The sequence below is a fragment of the Neodothiora populina genome, assembly GCF_041146345.1.
Source record: "Neodothiora populina strain CPC 39397 chromosome Unknown canker_contig_12, whole genome shotgun sequence".
Taxonomy (NCBI): domain Eukaryota; kingdom Fungi; phylum Ascomycota; class Dothideomycetes; order Dothideales; family Dothioraceae; genus Neodothiora; species Neodothiora populina.
In genome coordinates this window covers 1,405,727-1,424,240 of record NW_027191404.1, presented here as the reverse complement: position 1 = coordinate 1,424,240, position 18,514 = coordinate 1,405,727, and the positions used below count along the sequence as shown (strand labels likewise).

At 51.5% G+C, this 18,514-nt stretch overlaps 4 protein-coding genes across 4 annotated transcripts; 2 read left to right on the top strand and 2 right to left on the bottom strand.

The window, feature by feature from the left end:
• Positions 1 to 146: 146 nt before the first annotated feature.
• On the bottom strand, positions 147 to 1,570 carry AAFC00_001165 (uncharacterized protein; the record flags this gene model as incomplete). The annotated part of the gene is made up of 2 exons (XM_069340324.1): positions 147 to 1,137; positions 1,266 to 1,570. 2 exons carry the CDS (start codon positions 1,568 to 1,570, stop codon positions 147 to 149), a joined length of 1,296 nt encoding a protein of 431 aa, XP_069203791.1.
• A 612-nt stretch (positions 1,571 to 2,182) lies between these two features.
• Positions 2,183 to 2,779, top strand: AAFC00_001164 (uncharacterized protein; the record flags this gene model as incomplete). Its single annotated transcript, XM_069340323.1, has 1 exon — positions 2,183 to 2,779. The coding sequence occupies one exon, from the start codon at positions 2,183 to 2,185 to the stop codon at positions 2,777 to 2,779; it is 597 nt and encodes a 198-aa protein (XP_069203790.1).
• Positions 2,780 to 4,020: 1,241 nt separating this feature from the next.
• AAFC00_001163 (uncharacterized protein) lies at positions 4,021 to 8,575 on the bottom strand (the record flags this gene model as incomplete). Its single annotated transcript, XM_069340321.1, has 2 exons — positions 4,021 to 7,748; positions 7,822 to 8,575. 2 exons carry the CDS (start codon positions 8,573 to 8,575, stop codon positions 4,021 to 4,023), a joined length of 4,482 nt encoding a protein of 1,493 aa, XP_069203789.1.
• Positions 8,576 to 8,857: 282 nt separating this feature from the next.
• Positions 8,858 to 17,090, top strand: AAFC00_001162 (uncharacterized protein; the record flags this gene model as incomplete). Its single annotated transcript, XM_069340320.1, has 3 exons — positions 8,858 to 8,987; positions 9,121 to 16,336; positions 16,394 to 17,090. The coding sequence occupies 3 exons, from the start codon at positions 8,858 to 8,860 to the stop codon at positions 17,088 to 17,090; spliced, it is 8,043 nt and encodes a 2,680-aa protein (XP_069203788.1).
• Between the last annotated feature and the right edge of the window lie 1,424 nt (positions 17,091 to 18,514).

Here is an 18,514-nt window from a genome sequence, read left to right as displayed (position 1 = left end):
CATAGACAAGTTCATCCTGCTTATCCCATGGAATAGCACCCTAGATGGACTATCAAGGAGATGGTTGTAAGAGAAGAAATTGAGAAGTCGTCTTCTTTATATCGCCGAGACAAGCATGCAATGTGTAAGTGGAATCAAGAACAAGATCATAGCCGGCTCTGAGGCTGCTGCTGTTGCCTCAGGATGATTTCTAGTCTCTCATTCGCGTCTTTGACGGCATCATAGCCAAACAACCAGGGCTGAAACCCCTTGTCTGCCCACACATTCGGATTCACTTCTCCTTCCTTGAGGTCTCCTTGCATTGCCCAGTCCCTCCTCTGTTGGTCTTCACCATCCGCAAAGTGCCAGACTACACCGTTTCTCCTCGCGCCCTGCTGGAGCCTTTCTGCCCTTGGTTTGCGAATCACCTCATAGGCTGCCAGAAGGCGGGGTAGGTCGTCGACATGACCTGCCCTGTCTAAACATTGGGCTAAAATCGCGGCGTCTTCCATGGCCTGTGCTGCACCTTGTGAAAGATAAGGTAACATGGCATGAGCTGCATCTCCAACAAGCACTACACGACCGCTATGAGAACGCCAGCGTGGAAGTGTAGGTATATCTGCCAAGGTCCATTTCAGTGCCGTGTCTATGTAGCTCATCGTATGCCTGATGACAGTATCGAATTTCTCATATGTCCGGTTCATCTCGCCAATGTCGCCTGGTTCGTTCCACTTCCCAACACTCGCTTTTCCGGGATGTGACATGACTATGTTGTAAGAGGTGCCTCCTCGGATCGGATAGCTCATGATGTGGCGTCCTGGTCCGATCCAGCAATCTGCAGCTGGGCTGTTCATCAGTTCCGCCGAGCGTGGGTCGGACATCATCTTCTCTCGTGAGATTATTGCTCTGTAGGCACAGTTCGGGGACGATATGACTTCGACATTTTCGCTTCCGAGAATCGAAGCTCGCATCGGGGATCTGATCCCGTCCGCACCAATGATCAGATCGCTATGGAGCCTTGTCCCGTCTTCCAGCAAGACTGACACTGCCTCTTCATCGACGTCTATAACTTTGCAAGCCAGGCGGATCTGTACTCCTGCATCCAGGGCCGCCTTGTGGAGTAAATTGAGGTAGTCCGCACGGTGAATCACCCAGTATCTAGACACGTCAGAACACGTCCCTAATATATAAGAAGGTAGGTAAACATGTCAAAGACGTCGATCATGCAACATCTCGAGACCACATGTATCGACGAAGCCTCTTAAAAAACCCAAAAGGCGACCTACGGGAATCCAAAAGACTCAACCATCTCAGGCACAAGTGGTGTCTTGCCAATTGGCACTCCATTCGCGTATCTCCGAAGATTGATATGCGAAGGTTTCACCACGATCTCCTCCAGCTTAGGCATCAAGCCATACAGATCCAGAATCCGCGTACCGTTAGGTGGGATCTGGATGCCCGCACCGACTTCACTGAGCTGCTTTGCCGCTTCTATGACAGTGACAATGTGACCATGTCGTCGGAGGAAGAGAGCACTGGCGAGGCCGGCGAGACCACCGCCTACGATTATGATATTGAACCTGGCGCCCATGGCTACGATGATATGCAAGAGAGCCACAAGAAATGCGAGAGGAAACGAGGAAAGAAATCAGGAGCCATGATCTGACACAAGGCTGTCTCGACTTACCTCAATTGTACATCGGACGTGGGAGGATGGACTCGGTTTCGGAGTGGGAGCGGGGTACCTGGAGGATGTACAATGCCTCATGTTGCGTTTGACAGCCGTTCGGCAATTGAGCTGGCACGCTTTTGTGGCAATAGTGGACTAAAGGATGCCATAAGCATGGTCAGTACCAGCCATACTATTAGTTCTTCGATACACACACGCCATCAGGTACTAAGCACAAGAGGCTGTCGAAAAGCATGAGAACGCCGTAGCCTTCGAGAAGCAAAGGCTCTGGTACGGAGTAGTCTCTCCAGTTGCTGCATTCATTGACAACTCGGCGGGAGAGCTAAAAAGCATCCTCTGGATACGTGAATATAAGTATATATCCGACAGTGGCTTGACAGAAGCACCAGCCACAGCTGGAGTGGCACTCCCTTCCGCATGTGGGGAATAACAATACTCTACCATATCTTTATGCTACTGAACAACCGGATATGATACTGTATTGAACTGCCTGTCGCGACAAAAACCACGAACATGGATGACTCGGAGATAGACCCCGAGATCGCAGCAGCGATGGGCTTTACAGGCTTTGGTGCTCAGCCCAACAGCAAGCGACGCAAATATAACCATGACGCCGACACCTTTGTTGATGGCCAGAGTCGCGACGATGACAGCGCCCAGCAGCCCAGTGGAAGTGGCGCGAACACGACAGCTCTGGGTGTGCGCAGTAAGGTGCAAGCTCAAGGTGCCGACGTCGATGTCGATGTCGATGCAAATGGCGAAATCACCCAAGTCGAGACAGATGTGCGGGACGAGAAGAAGAAGACAAAGGGCAAGAAGAAGCAGGGCGGGCCTCCACTTGGACTGGCAGACTACATTGCCTGGGGAGAGAGTGTCACTTCGCAGGCGCCCCCAGCTGTAGTGCCGTCGCAACCTCTTGCTGCAGAGACAGTCCTAGCAACACCAGCGATCGAGTACTACGGCGGTGCAGGAGCCGAATCATGGCCTCAGGGCATGCCCAGCCGTGAAGAATTGGCGAAGTCGAGACGAGGCGTGCAAAATGCAAGAGGGGATATGGCGTACTTTATGCCCAGTTTCATCGAGGATCCTTGGAAAGAGCTCGCGGAATGAGACTGTGCATCTACCGATATAACACTTGAAACACTGCATAGTGTTCTTACGATTCACACCGCCTCTGACAATTAGCAATCATACTGGCGCAGCCGTGGGTGTTCGCTATTTGACGACCTTGGGACACTTCATCACTATCGAGCCCAAAGCTAATCGCACCGGCTTCGTCAGCGTCCATGTGGCACTGTCGCTGGTCAAAAAGACATGGTCCTACTATGCTATATACGAAGAATCGGACGCGTCGTGCCGCGCCTCTTTTGACCGAATTGCGACGCCAACGCAATTATTCCTGATGAAGTATATTCGAAATCCATCGAGAGGTCAAAAGACCATTGGGGCATCTCCACAACCTGTCGACAGGGTTGACCTATCATCATTTGACATACACCTTTCAAGCGCGCTTGAGACATATTAGCAAGTCGCATCATTAGCCTTGAGGCGCTTGAACCTATGGACGCATAGAGGAAGATATCCCATTACGACTATCATTCGCAGCAACAACGAAGAATGCGCCAATATGACCCAGAGCTGCGTGGACATAACAGAAAGATAAAGAGAGAGCAAGAGAGGAAGACCAGACCCCAGGAGACGCTGATCGGGTTATAGCACATTGGATATCAGAGACGCATTGCATAAATTACTATTTTGCCCTTCTGGGCGCAATGAAACAGTTCGATCTTTGTGGTGGGATGAACAAGTGAAGGGTCGAGAGACATAGTTCTAGGCCTTGTACATTTCGTGGAACAGAGAAATTATTACGGGACCACTTGACACAAAACCTATGGTCCATCGATTGCGATATCTTTTCGAACATCAGTTTGTGGTAGTAGCAATATATTTAAGCTCACCCTTCCGAATTATCACCGAAGCAGCTGAGTGGCGCAGCGGAAGCGCGCCGGGCTCATAACCCGGAGGGCCTTGGATCGAAACCAAGCTTAGCTAAATATGAACTTCAACTTTTGCTCTTTTTGTTTACTTTCCTTTTATTCTGATTCTCATAGGAATCGGTGAAGTTGTAGTGTTCGAAAGTAATAATTAGTGTCTTGTGAACAAGAACTTGTGAACAAGAAAACATAGGATAGTTTTGATCATTTTGAAGCAGAAGCCTTTTTTTTGGTGCTGATTTTACCGGTCTGCTGAAGACCTTTCTATGTCTAAATTTCCCTTGACAGCAACGAACTCGTACAGTAGGGAAACAGAAAAATCCAATAATGGCACCTTGTCCTTTTGTTGGTTGCCGTTTATGCTTTGCCCAATCGCCTCTCTTTATCTACACGCTCAAACATGCTCACAAATACGTCCATCCATTCTCTCTGTCGTGGACCCATCACACGACCGGGATTTTTCATGCTCTTGGCGAGTATATCCCGCATTCGTGCCCTCAACATCTTCAGTGCAACCATGGCGCGCCAGCTGGAGACCTTGAATCGTAGCCTGTTACCGTCGATGACGATGACGCCGCTATAGACATCGAAGCGAGCGTCGCCTGCGAGTAATACCAGCGCCATGGCCTCGACTGGACTAGTCTCCTGTGCATTCGTGAAGCGTGATGCGCTCTGCATGATGCTGTAAAAAGACAGCAATTTCGCGTCCAGAGAATTATTGCCCTTGTTGACAGATGTGGGATGTAAGGAGATGGATTGGTTGTTGCCAATGTTACGCCAGCCCTTGCCATCGCGCTGCAAGACTTTCGGGTAGAAAGACCATGCAGTGACCGAATTCAGGAGAAGATCGTTCTCTGTGTTTTGATCCCATCCTGCAGGGACTTGTACGAAATTGCGAGTTCCGCGACCAGAGGATGATCCGCGGACTCGACTAAGCGCTTGCCTCTCCGCCGGGCTGAGATGGACAAAACCAGCCTCTGATAGAGACGATAGGAGTTGGCCTTTCAGGTCTTCAATGTTGGAGAGATTCTGTGGCGACAGGAAGTTCTTCTTGCAGAACTGAAACTCTGACTGGCCTGGGGTTTGGCAGATCTTCTTCCAGGTGAGATATGCATTGTAAGCAGTCAGAAGGTCCGAGTTGCCTCGCTTGTAGCCAAGACGAACTGTATCTGCTTGCTTCTTAGCATTCATGGGAGACAGGAATGGTGATTTAGAAGACAGAATCGCAGCCGTCGTAAGAGCAAAGTCGGCACAGTTGAAAATAGAGGCGAGAAGGATCAGCTTTCCCAATTGTGCATCAAGCGGTAGTTTCGCGAGCTGTTGTCCAAGCGGTGTCAATTCCTCGTTCTGGGTCAGTGCGTCGACGTCAATCAAGGCATCGATAGCCCGTCTGATGTTCTTCAGTGAAGGAGGATCCAGAGCCTGTGACAATGCATGCTCAATGTCACCAAGCTTGCAGATCTTGACTCGCATGACTAAGTCTTGTAGCGACAGACGAAGCATCTCGGGGGTCTGTGACTCTGCCATGATGTTGTCATGGCGATACTTGGTGAATAAATGAAAGCAGATGCCCTCTTGGACACGTCCAGCACGTCCACGACGCTGCTTTGCATTCGCTCGAGATATGAATGATTGTATCAGTCGTGACAACTGGCGTCTCTCGTCAAATCGCATCTCCTTGTGTTTGCCTGTATCAATCACGCAGGTCACATCAGGGATTGTGATACCAGTTTCAGCTATGTTAGTGGCTAGTACAATCTTTCGCATGCCTCTTGGCGGAACATTGAAAGCTGCTTGTTGATCTTCGCTGGAGAAAGTTGAGTGAAGCGGATAGAACAGCCAGCCTTGTGCAAAAGAGGGATGTCCCAGCAAAGCGTCGTGCAATTGCCTGATCTCTGCAAGACCTGGCAGAAAGACCAAGATGGCTTGGCTGAACTGAGTATACGTAGGGTTGTAAGCAACTTGTGCAAGAAGTTTTACGATCAGTTCGTAGTCAATCCCATATTCGTCAAAATCGGCCAATGTTGCGCGCGTTTTGGCACTGTAACCAGACAACTGCTTGGAACCCTCCTTCGCTCCATCTACAGTGCGGTCAATGTCATCCTCGTCATCCTCCATGGCAGGGCGCTTGTTGCCTGTATCTATAGTGTGGCCGGTGACTTCGATTGCATCTTCGAGGAATTTTGCTTGTACCGGAAACGTGCGACCAGGAACGGTGACAATTGGAGCGTTGCCCAAGTAGCTTGAGAAACGCTGTGCGTCCACTGTAGCACTCATCAATACGACCTTAAGATCGGGACGGCGAAGCAACAGCGATTGCAAGACAATGAGAAGGAAATCGGTGTCGATGCTCCGCTCATGGATTTCATCGATGACGAGATGTGTCACATCGTCGATACCCTTGGCAGACTCGAGCATGCGAAGAACAATACCGACAGTGGCGTAGACGAGGCGGGTCTGCGCGGTTGTATGGGACTCAAGCCGAATAGAATAGCCGACCAGTGATCTTGAGGTGCCGACTGCACCTTTGTCATCTCCCATCTCTTCGCTCACACGTTGAGCCAAAGAGATGGCAGAAATACGTCTGGGCTCGGTGCAATAGACCTTACAGGGCCGGCCGCGAGACAACTCGTGCTCAAGAATGAATGCAGGCATCTGAGTCGATTTGCCACAACCGGTCTCACCACACAAAATAGTGACCGGATTCTTCTCTATGATGTCAAGGGCGACATCCCTGAATTGGTACATAGGAAGGTTCATCCTGCTTTGAAGCATGCTCTGATAAGACGGCGTCGAAGCTTTGCGTAGCCACATATCTTTCAATGCCTGCGACTCCTCTAAAGCTGGCCGCCCGTCTTTCTTCTCACCCTCTACAGGGGTAGAAACACCACTGAGACCTTTCTGGCGATTCCTGAACCCTGCGGTAAGAACAATATCCTCATCCGCTTCTTCCTCTGTCTGGAGACGAATCAGCTCTCTAAGCGACTTCACGGTATCCCTATCGGCGGAGTCGCGTTTCTCACGGCGAGCGTCGATGAATTCTTGCCATAAGTCCCTGAAAGCTGGCGGCAAGCGCAGAGCAACTCGCTCCTCCTTCGGCGAGCTAGAGAATAGAAGAAACAAGGACACCGTCGAGACATACGCTTCGCTTTGAGATGTGTCAGGGCACGCAATACCCGTCATCGTGACGATAGTCTTGCGCGTGGAGGACTGAACCTTGACCCCATCTATGAGAGCAGGGTCTACAGCATCCTGGTCTTTTGACCATGTCACAGTCACCGAGTGTCGTGCCGAGTATGTCGTTGGCGAGACCAATTTGAAGTATACTTTGGCACCAGAATCTCGTGATCGACATGCTTCTTCGAAAGTTCTGCGAGGACTGATGCCGGTGATTTTGCCAAAGTTCCGGATACTTACACTGATATTCGTGGCACCCGTGTCTCCAGGGGCGCCGTCTTCTCGTGAAGTAGATTCGGTAGGCTCGCCGAACATGCCAGATATTCCGTCGTCTTCTTCCATCTCAGCCAACAGTTTTTGAGCCTCTCGTTCAGCCTCGGCCATTATATCGTCAGTCGCGCTACTCTCAGCAGGCCTGTCCAACGGGTGTCCACTTGGCGAACTCGCAGACTGCGGTGTGTCTTTGCGTTCCTCGTCAAGACGCAGGCGCCTTCTTTCAGATCGTTCCTGCATAAGTTCATTTCTCTGTTCCAGCCATTTGAGATCGGCTGTATATTGATCGAATAGAGCATCAGACTCTAGCTTTTTGAGCCTTTGTTGTAATTTGGCCTCGCCAGGCGTTGCTTTCGCGTTGACAGTAGTGGGTCTCGTCTGCAACTTCTTCGATTTCTTGTTTCCCTTAATAAGAGGCTCGGTTACGAGATCTGGACTACGATCAAACAGCCTCGCCTTGGTGCGAAGGTATGTTGAAATCATCTCATCGGGGTCCATGTCACTATCTGCATCGCTGACTTGTATGTCGTCAATGACAGGAGCGGCCGAGGATGGTTCAGGCTTTGTAGCGGCTTCCCTCTGCTTAGCCTTCTTCCAGTCCTCACGCGCGTCATCATCTTCTGCACTTGCCGTCTCTGGTTGAATCAGATACCGGACGAAAAAAGGAAAAGCATTCGTGGACCGAATATGCTCGATGTAACAACTTACCTGGTATCGTAGATTGAGGCTTGGGCTTTTGAGTATCATAACCGAGCAGCTGACCAGACTCACAATGTATGGCAAGCCAATCAAGAGCTTCAGGAAGGGCCCAGATGAAGTTACCAGCTTCATCCGCGGGCGGATTTGCTAATATATATTGAAGAACCTTTTGCGTCTGTTCCCCGGGTATGTCGAGATCAATCAGAGCAAGGTGCAACTGCCATGTTCTCGATAGCAGTTCATCCTCGCTGAAGCGTTTGAGCGCGGTGGGGTTGCTGTTGGCAGCAATTGTACGCTCTTCTTCTAAAGCCAAATCAATGATTTGTTGCATGAGTTCATCTGGCAGCCATTCCCTCACAGTCAGTAAATCGGCTTGCGAACGTAGGACACGTCGATCAGTCTGCAAGCGCGACACCTGGCGGGAAGACTCCTTCTTCACTTTAGGACCTTGTTGTTCCACTAGATTCTGCAGATCAGAAAGATTCAGCTGAGCCTCGAGCTCTTCAGGATTTAGTTCATGAAGCTCTTTTGCTGCAGCTTCCTTTGCGGGCACGCTTGCTTTCTTATCAGAAGATGCGAGCGTAGCAACATTGGAAGCGAGTGCCGGGGAAGCTACACCTGAGTTCTCCGCGGCAGTGTTGATGGCAGTGGTATCAACAGTGGCGTTCTCGGAATCTACTCTCGACTTAGAGACGATACTTGTAGTTGCAAAACCACGAGCCGGGTTTGCAGCTGGCTTGGATTTCTTCTTTTTGGCGACCATGACAGTGACCTTTGACCAGCAGGAAGCTCGTGTGCGGAGGATCACCCGGATGTCTCGCAGATTGATATGAAGAAAAGGAGTGGCATTTGTTTAATTAGTGGAGGGGTAGAAATGGATTTGTTGGTGAAATGACGTGTTTTCCCCAGACGGAGATGCAAATGGCGGCGGCTTGGCCGAATTGAGACGCCGCCCAAAGCTCATTTTGAAGATTCACAAGAGGCGGCATTCATCTGTCATAAGACGCTTTTGAGGGGACGATTATACAGAGAAAGACACGACAGTATGGCGGATGGAGTTACTAACGGCGAGAAATCGCTAGATGTGGTACACCTCCGTGAATTTCTGTTGTCCAACTCGAGCAAAAAACGGGCTGCTGAGTTGCACAACTTGCGCGAGAAAATCACGAACAAAGGTATGGAATTGGTAGTGAGATGTAGATAATAGCCCGTTCCATGCCAGCAGACTAGTAGCTGTGGAAAGCCAATGTGGTCTATCTCTTGATTGAAGAACACTCAACTGATTTGATACATTTTTCTATGTGACAGACATCTCGACAGACCAATTACCCGATATCCTGAACATAATCTTCGAGACCCACGCTCTCTATGTCGACACTAATTCGAGACACACGGCCGAGGACTGTCTTACTACTATCCTCGCCGCTCCCGATGCAGAGGACAAACTCTCTCCCTTCCTGGCCAGATACGAAGCAGAATCAAAGAAGACAGCAATTGCGCCTGGCAGCGCACTGGTGCTGATCCGATGGGGCTCGCTTTTCTTACAGCAGTTCGCATTGAACAAGAAGTTGTGGGAATCATGGGGATTGAAGATTGTCCATGCCTTGGTGCGGCTCACATACACCTTTGAGGGTTCGACGCCTCGATCAAGTCCAAAGCAGACTCAGCTGCGTGTCACGCGGCGGGGATTCAGGAAGTTGCTCCAGTCAGAAAATGGAGAAGAGGCCTTGAACCAGAGCGTCACTGCTCTCACCGCAAAGGCATCCATCCCAGTACCGCAGAACATCCTCCTCCTCGGCATCATTGCAGGTGTCAGCACCCGCCTTGAGAAATGCAGACCTCTGCTAGAGGCTCGCAAATCCGACTACAACACCTTCTACCTCCGCGAAATCATCGGTTCGAAGGCAAAGCTACCCAGATTCATTGCAGCTGGCATGTCCGACTATTTCGAGTCTTTCGTGACCTTCGACGACTTGAAGAAGGACATCGTGCCTGCCATCGAAAAAGCATTGCTGAGAGCTCCCGAGGTCGTACTGGACGACCTGATCGCCCCAATGATCGAAACAATCGATCTGGACATTGATCTTGCCGATATACTCGCCAACAATTTCCTGAAGCCCTTGAGCGCAAGCGCCAAATCTACCAACGCAACCATCCGCTCAGGTGCTCTCGGTACATTCACTGCCGTTGCCGAACGTTCGGGTCACGACGATGACAGCGCAAAGCTGGTAGAGAAGGCTGCCGAGGACATCCTGGCTCCCTTGAAGCAAGGAAAGCTTCCCTCAGCCGATCACAGAGTTATCTTCGCCCAGATGCTTTCCTCTGTGCACACTACTGAGAAGCTTGCGCTTTCTATTCCCCAAGGTCTCGCTGTCATGGCTGTCAAGGAAGCCAACGAACCTGTCGCTTCTGCTGAAATATCTGCAATTGCAAAACATCTGCGCTGGGGTCTAAAGCAGTCCATTGCACCAGGAAAAGAGACTACGGACGCTTTTGTCAAGGGTCTTGGCGAGAAGCGCTTGCCCATTCGCAAACTCTGGGCCTTCGGGCTTGCCGACATATTCTGGCAATTGCCGGAGAAGAAGCTCCGAGCCCCTAACGTCCTGCCTTTCATAGATGCGACCATTGGCAAGTTGATAGACATCTTCAACGAAGTTGTCGCAAATCCCGTGGCTGCAACGCAGAGTGGCTTAGCGCCTGTGGCCTGTGCGGTGACTGCTCTTTGCCTTACCAAATTCGCAGATTTGAGTGACTTGAAGAATGCGGCGACAATCAAGAAAGCATCCGTGTTGGATAGTTCCAGTACCCTCAAACCCAAGCCCTCCTTCCTGCTTAACTCTCGCGTGTACACGAAATTCACCGCAGAAGAAGACTTGCTCTGGTTCATACGAGCTTTGTCCGCGAGTGCTTCCGGTCTCATATCTGCTCCCAGTCCCAAGTCACAAGCTTGGTCACAAGGTTTCATCTATTCTGCCGTCGCAGCAAACGTTCCCGCCAAGACCAGGAAGGAAGCAACCAAGTCGTTGACTCGAGTTTACCTGGACCAGCCAAAGCAGACTGCCGAAACCATCATCAAGGGCCTGTACCAATGGTGTTCTGAGGTTGAACTCGAGACAAAGGAAAGCCCTGCTGTAGCCTCAAAGACCGGCCGTCACGACCTGCAAAAAGTCATTCGTGCTATCTCTCTTACCAAGGAAGAGCTTGAAGAAGAGGACGTTGAGATCGAGCAGGACGTGCTTGATAGTCAGCTTGTGGACCTTCTCGTTGTGTGCCGGAACGATATAATACCAAAAGCTTCTTGGATCGATACTTGTCTCAGGACAGGCACGGACCCAGGCGAGCTTGCGACGAGAGCTTCATCTGGGTGCATCGCTCAGATTACCCGCGTGACCGAAGACCAGTCTCTTGTCTCCATCGCTGCTTTTCAAAAAGCCGCGTTTAACGCTGCAGCTGATCTAGCGTTTGTTGCGCCAACAGCGCTCTTACCAATCATACTACACCAGATCTGCAGCGACCTAGACCCGTCTCTCTTGAAAGACATCGGGCCCGAGGAGGCCGCCATCTTCCGCACGCCCGAGGGAACTGCATTTGTTGATGTTCTGGCTGGACAGACACAAGCACAAGCACCAAGCAAGAACAGCAAGGACTACAACGACTTGAAATGGGAACAGGAGCTCAGAGCATCCATCGCCGCTAAGAAGGGTACCACCAAGAAACTTACACCTGAGGAGCAAGCCAAGGTCAAGGCACAGCTCGAAAAGGAGTCTGTCATTCGAAAGGATGTAGCCGGTGTGGTCGCGAAGCTAAGACGCGGAATTGGTATGGTTACTGGCCTCGTGAACGGTCCTCCAACAGAGGCTGAGAGCTGGTTCACAACCACTACTGCGCGCCTCTTTGATGTCATCAATGCGGGTGCTGGACTTGTTCTTGGAGATTCTGCCACTCTTGCTTACCTTGATTGTGCTCAGAAGACTTCGTCAAGGCTTGGTCCCATGCGGAAGTTTGTCGGTGTAGCCACTCTACGCGCAGCTGGTCTGACAACACTACCCGAGTCCCTACAAGAAGAGTCGCTCGGCGAGCTCGTTACACGTGTACTCTATCGCCTCCGATTCCTTGGAGAACAAAGACCTTTGGACGCCGTGACACTCAGCTATATCCTACCGCTTACCTTCCTTGTACTGGAAAATGGCGGAATTGGACGCACCGGTGACGAAGCTGATGAGCAGATTGTACTTGCCATTGAGGTTCTATCTTTCCACGCCGAAATCTGTGCTGAGCCCAGGCTTGCTCGAAATGAATTGCTTTCCTGCGTCATCTCTTCGCTTCAGGCTTATCAGCAGCACTTCTTGGAGCTGAAGGACTGCTTTGCCGACATTTCTAGAAGCGTCGCACCCAACGCAACCGAGGCCGAAGTCGCCGTGGTTGTGAAAGGCGCGATCGTCCCTGATGTCTCTGTGCGAACAGTCGTGCTTCAGTCAATTGATGAGTCTTTCGATCTTGCCGATCATGATTTCTACGATGAGATTTGGTTGGCAAAGCACGATGATGTTGATGAGAACCGTGATCTGGCTGCAGCGATTTGGGAGGAGAACGACCTGAAGACTTCACCCGACTCCGCTGCCCGTCTGATGGAGTACCTACGTTCGGACGACGTGCAGCTTCGCCGTGCTGCGGCACGTTCCATTGCTGCTGTTGTACTAGCTCATCCAGATGTATCTCCGGATGTTCTCGCCCAGCTGCAAGATACATACAAGGAAGACGCTAAGCCAAGAACCCTACAACGCGACAAGTACGGCATGCCTATCAAGATGAGCTTGGAGGATCCTTGGCAATCCAGGCATGGTATTGCTTTGACTTTCAAGGAACTCACGCCAACCTTCCAGAGCGAGCAGCTCGTACCTTTCATGCAATTCCTGATCTCTGATGGCCCTCTTGGCGACAAGAACGGCACTGTCCGAGACACCATGGTTGATGCAGCTACCACCATCATCAACTCCAAGGGTAAGGTCCAAGTCGAGCCTCTGATGAAGCTTTGCGAGAGCACTCTCGAGGGACCCGACACCGGATCGCAGGCTCAAGACCTGGTCAACGAGGCGGTGGTGATTCTGTATGGGGCTCTCGCCCGTCATTTGCCAGCTGGAGACAGCAGAGTACCCAAGGTCGTCCAACGCCTGTTGTCGACCTTGAGCACGCCTTCTGAATCTGTACAATATGCCGTGTCACAATGTCTGCCACCTCTTGTGCAGGCCTCAAGCAAGGAGGCATCCCAGTACATACAGCAAATGATGGAAGAGCTCCTACTGGGCAAGAAGTACGCCACTCGTAGGGGTGCCGCATACGGTCTTGCCGGTATCGTAAAGGGCAGAGGCATTTCGTCGCTTCGCGAGTTCCGCATCATGTCGTCTCTAGCAGGAGCCACCGAAGAAAAGAAGGACCCGAACAAGAGACAAGGCGCTTTCCTCGCTTATGAGCTACTGTCTCTCATCCTTGGTCGTATTTTCGAGCCTTACATCATTCAGATCGTACCACAACTTCTTGTTGGTTTCGGCGACAGCAGCGCTGATGTACGCGAGGCATGTCTTGATGCAGCTAAGACTTGCTTCTCTTCTCTCAGTGCATACGGCGTGAAGCAGGTTCTCCCTACCCTGCTGGATGGTCTTGACGAGCAGCAATGGCGGAGTAAGAAGGGTGCCTGCGACTCTCTAGGTGCCATGGCCTATTTGGCTCCCCAACAATTGGCGATCAGCTTGCCCGATATCATTCCTCCTCTCACAGACGTCCTCAACGACACCCACAAGGAAGTCAGACTGTCTGCGAACCGAAGTTTGCAACGCTTCGGTGAAGTCATCGAGAACCCAGAGATCAAGAGTCAAGTTGGCATCTTGCTTAAGGCATTGAGCGACGCAACCAAGTACACCGACGATGCCTTGGACGCTCTGATCAAGGTCAATTTCATCCACTACCTTGATGCACCTTCCCTTGCCCTTGTCGTTCGTGTCCTGGAGCGTGGTCTGGGTGATCGCTCTGCGACTAAGAGGAAGTCAGCACAAATTATTGGTAGCTTGGCACATCTGACAGATCGTAAGGATCTTATAGTTCATCTACCAATCCTTGTTGCCGGCCTCAGAGTTGCCGTCGTTGATCCAGTGCCAACGACGCGTGCTACCTCCTCCAAGGCTCTGGGTTCACTTATTGAGAAACTTGGCGAGGACGCTCTGCCCGACCTCATCCCAAGTCTTATGTCGACCCTCAAGTCCGACACTGGTGCTGGTGACAGACTTGGTTCGGCACAAGCTCTTTCCGAGGTTCTCGCCGGTCTTGGTACTGGCCGTCTGGAAGAAACTCTCCCAACCATCCTCCAAAACGCTACCAGCTCCAAGCCATCTGTTCGCGAAGGTTTCATGTCGCTGTTCATCTTCTTGCCCGCTTGTTTCGGCAACAGCTTTTCCAACTACCTTAGCAAGATCATTCCACCGATCTTGGCGGGTCTGGCGGATGACGTCGAGTCTATTCGTGAGACAGCTCTCCGAGCCGGTCGTCTCTTGGTCAAGAACTTCGCCACCCGTGCAATTGACCTTCTGCTTCCTGAGCTCGAGCGTGGTCTCGGAGATGACAGCTACCGTATTCGTCTCAGTTCAGTCGAATTGGTTGGAGATCTCCTCTTCAACCTCACTGGTATTACCGGTACACCTGAACAAGAAGAAGCCGAGGAAGGCGCCAACGAAGCTGGACAGTCTCTACTTGAGGTACTTGGAGAAGAGAAGCGTAACAAGGTTCTCTCTGCACTTTACATCTGCCGTTGCGATACTTCTGGTCTCGTCCGTACAGCATCCATTAATGTCTGGAAGGCTCTTGTTGCTTCGCCTCGTACTTTGCGTGAGCTTGTTCCCACTCTCACCCAGATGCTTATCCGTCGCCTCGCTAGTTCCAACATGGAACAGAAGGAGATTGCTGGTAACGCACTGGGCGAGCTCATCAGAAAGGCTGGAGAAGGTGTCCTGGCCACTTTGCTACCCACTCTCGAGGAGGGCTTGGTGACATCAACCGATGCAGATGCTAAGCAAGGTATCTGTATTGCATTGCGCGAGCTCATCGCTTCGGCTTCACCCGATGCACTTGAGGAATACGAGAAGACTCTTATTTCAGTTGTGCGCACTGCACTTGTCGATTCGGACAACGACGTTAGAGAGGCAGCAGCGGAGGCATTTGACTCACTGCAGAAGATCCTTGGCAAGAGGGCTGTCGATCAAGTTCTACCGTACCTTCTCAATCTCCTGCGCTCGGACGACGATGCCGAGAATGCTCTCTCTGCCCTTCTTACTCTGCTTACCGAACAGACAAGATCCAACATCATCTTGCCTAACCTCCTGCCCACTCTTCTCACTCCTCCTGTCAGTCCATTCAATGCTAGAGCTCTTGCCTCACTCGCACAAGTTGCCAGTGGAGCAATGTCAAGGAGATTACCCAACATCCTCAACACAATCATGGATAGCATCCTGGGTGCGAAGAATGTAGACACCAAGGCCGAGTTGGAGGGCTCTTTCGATGCTATCCTGCTGTCAATCGATGAGTATGACGGTCTGAACACCACGATGAGCACAATGCTCGCTATGGTCAAGCATGACGATCACAGAAGACGCGGTACTGCGGATCTCCATCTCGCCAACTTTTTCAAGAACTCGGATGTCGACATGTCGCGCTACTACCCAGATCTCATCAGGGCCCTGCTCATTTCGTTCGACGACAGCGACACTGATGTCGTCAAGGCAGCACATACTGCCCTCACGGCACTCACGCAGCGTCTACGCAAGGAGGAGATGGAGTCTTTGGTTATCTCCACTCGCCAGACACTCAACCAAGTCGGTGTTGCAGGCCACAACTTGCCCGGTTTCTGCTTGCCAAAGGGCATCAACGCCATCTTGCCTATCTTCTTGCAAGGTTTGATGAATGGCTCCGCAGAACAGCGAACCCAGGCTGCGCTCGCAATATCGGACATCATTGACCGCACCAGTGCTGATGCGCTTAAGCCATCCGTCACCCAAATCACTGGACCTCTTATTCGTGTTGTATCCGAGCGTTCAGTCGAGGTCAAGTCGGCAATCCTCTATGCACTTAACAATCTTCTTGAAAAGATTCCTCTCTTCCTCAAGCCCTTCCTGCCGCAATTGCAACGCACGTTCACAAAGGCTCTTGGCGACAACTCGAGTGAGATCCTGCGCATCCGTGCAGCCAAGGCTTTGGGCACCCTCATCAAGCTCACCCCAAGAATTGACCCTCTGATCGCCGAGTTGGTCACCGGATCGAAGACAGCTGATTCTGGTGTCAGAACTGCAATGATTAAGGCCCTCTACAACTTGGTAAGCCAAGCTGGCGCGACCATGAACGAGGCTTCAAGAAACGCCATTCTAGGCCTCATCGACTCAGAGACTGGAGAAGAAGACGAGGCCATGGTCGTCACAAATGCCAGGTTGCTCGGTGCGCTTATCAAGGTCTTACCCGAGGATATCGCTGCAGGCTTGATCAGGTACGTATCTTCGTTTTCGTTGATCACTGTTTGAACACTAATCTCATTTTGTTACAGACATCGTGTTCTCTCACCAGAGTTCACCTACCCCTCTGTGCTTGCCCTCAATAGTATCCTTGTCGAATCTCCTGAAGCCCTCACGGAGAAATTTCCCACCGAGCTCCAGGAGACTTTGGTCCAGGGTATGAGCAACGCCAGCCCCGCCATCCGCGACAACAGTATATTGGCAGCTGGCAAATACCTCCTCGCACCATCCTCAGACAAGTCACAGGAGACCGTCAAGCCGATCATCGAAGGTCTTGCAAACTCAATCGCACCAGGACAGTCAATCGATACTCGCCGCCTAGCGCTTGTCGTTGTCCGCACCGTCTCCCGCGAAGACCACAATACCATCACACGACCATTCCTGAACATCCTCGTGCCCGCCGTCTTCGGTGGCGTGCGCGATATGGTCATCCCCATCAAGCTGGCCGCTGAAGCAGCGTTCTTGTCCTTGTTCTCTGTCGTCGACGAGGAAAGTGCTGTGTTCGACAAGTACATGGCTAGCGAAGGTGAGAAGCTCGGCCCCGGTCCCAAGAGAAGCATGAGCGACTACTTCAAGCGTGTCGCCATGAGACTTGCCGGTCAGGCCAGAGAGAGAAGAGAAGCCGAAGGTGGCGCTGGTGGATTGAACCTCAGCTCTGATGAGCAGGAAGATATGAGAGAGGTCATGAGCGTTGGTCGCGTCGATCTTGGAGACAAGGCCTTCGAGTAAGAAAAAGAAGCGTTGTGGATAGGGATAGAGCTACCCACAAAAGGCATGCACATGTGACATGATATAGATGCAGGATGGGGAAGCTTTTCTGTTTCTTTGAGCCAGGTCTGTTCAGTGCCAGATGTTCAGACTTGGTAAAAAAAACATTTGGAGACAATGACAAAGATGCCCGTAGATTTTCTTTTTTTCTATCTATACATGTCTCATCTGATGAGTATGGAAAAAAGCGATTTACTTGTACAAATGCCATTCGATTTTGATGTGTGTGACTGCTCATGAGCTCTCACCCGCGGCTCGCCTGCAGATGAATCGGATGGGTCGTTTTTTCCAACGCTAAGCTGTAGGCTGTCTTCGTGTTTGCTCGCCGTTGGCATGTGGCTTGCGATAAGCTTTGCAGTAAGTGGTACTGTATATTGCGGAACCTTCGCCCCGGTCTTCAAGATGGCGCAGATGTGCTTGCCCGACTGACCCCTCGAGTTTGCGGACGCAGATTACGTGTCGTATATCATATCTGTGGAAGACCCACTCTGTAATCAAGACACAAATCGCTTGCTGATATTCGTTCCTTCCCGCCTGCCTTCTTCATTCTCAATCGCCTGTACCATAAGCCTTCGAGCCCATCTCAAACAGACGCGACACGGCTCTGCCCACAGCAAACCGGACGTCCGTCTCGCCCGCGCCGCCACTAGCGAGAGAAGCGCCCTGCAAACCAGTCGCGCTCCACTCCATCTCACCAATAAAAGTGCTCATCATACTCGAGCTACTGCCGCCCTCCTTGCGTACACTCATATCTTCAAGCCGCTGCTGAATGCCCTCTCGCGCCGGCGGCACGATATTGCTAAAGACATCGAACAGCGGCGCGTCTGACAGGCACACGACGCGGGTCCTGGACTCGTAGGCCAGGTCGATCAGAGTGATGAAGCGACGCACAAAGTCCAGCTCGTCGGCGCGGAACTTCCGTAGTCCTGATAGGTAGATGATGCTGGCTTTCTTGCATAGAGCGTGGTAGTCGGATGTGCCGCGGTTGGCTTGGCAGAGGTGCTCGAAGGTCGCGTGCACGATCAGGTGGCTGTCGTCTACTTTTGCGCCTGTGACGTGCAGCACGCGGTTCATCATGACTTGTACCTCCATTGGTTCGAAAGTGGCGCCGTGGGTTGCTTCGTGCAGGGATTCCTCGAATTGAGAGGCGTCGTTGAAGAAGACTGTATCGCGCTGGTTTGCGTTTGATGAAGTGCTCATACGGTAGTCTAGATTGCCTTCCATTTTCCACACTTCGCAGCGTCGTTGTAGTTCGTCGATGAAGGGCAGGAACAGCGAGCGATTGAGGCCCTTTTCGTACAGGTTCGTCGGGTGTCGATTGCTCGTCGCCACCATGACGCCTCCACTGCTCCAGATGGCACCGAATAGTCGTTTCAGAATCATGG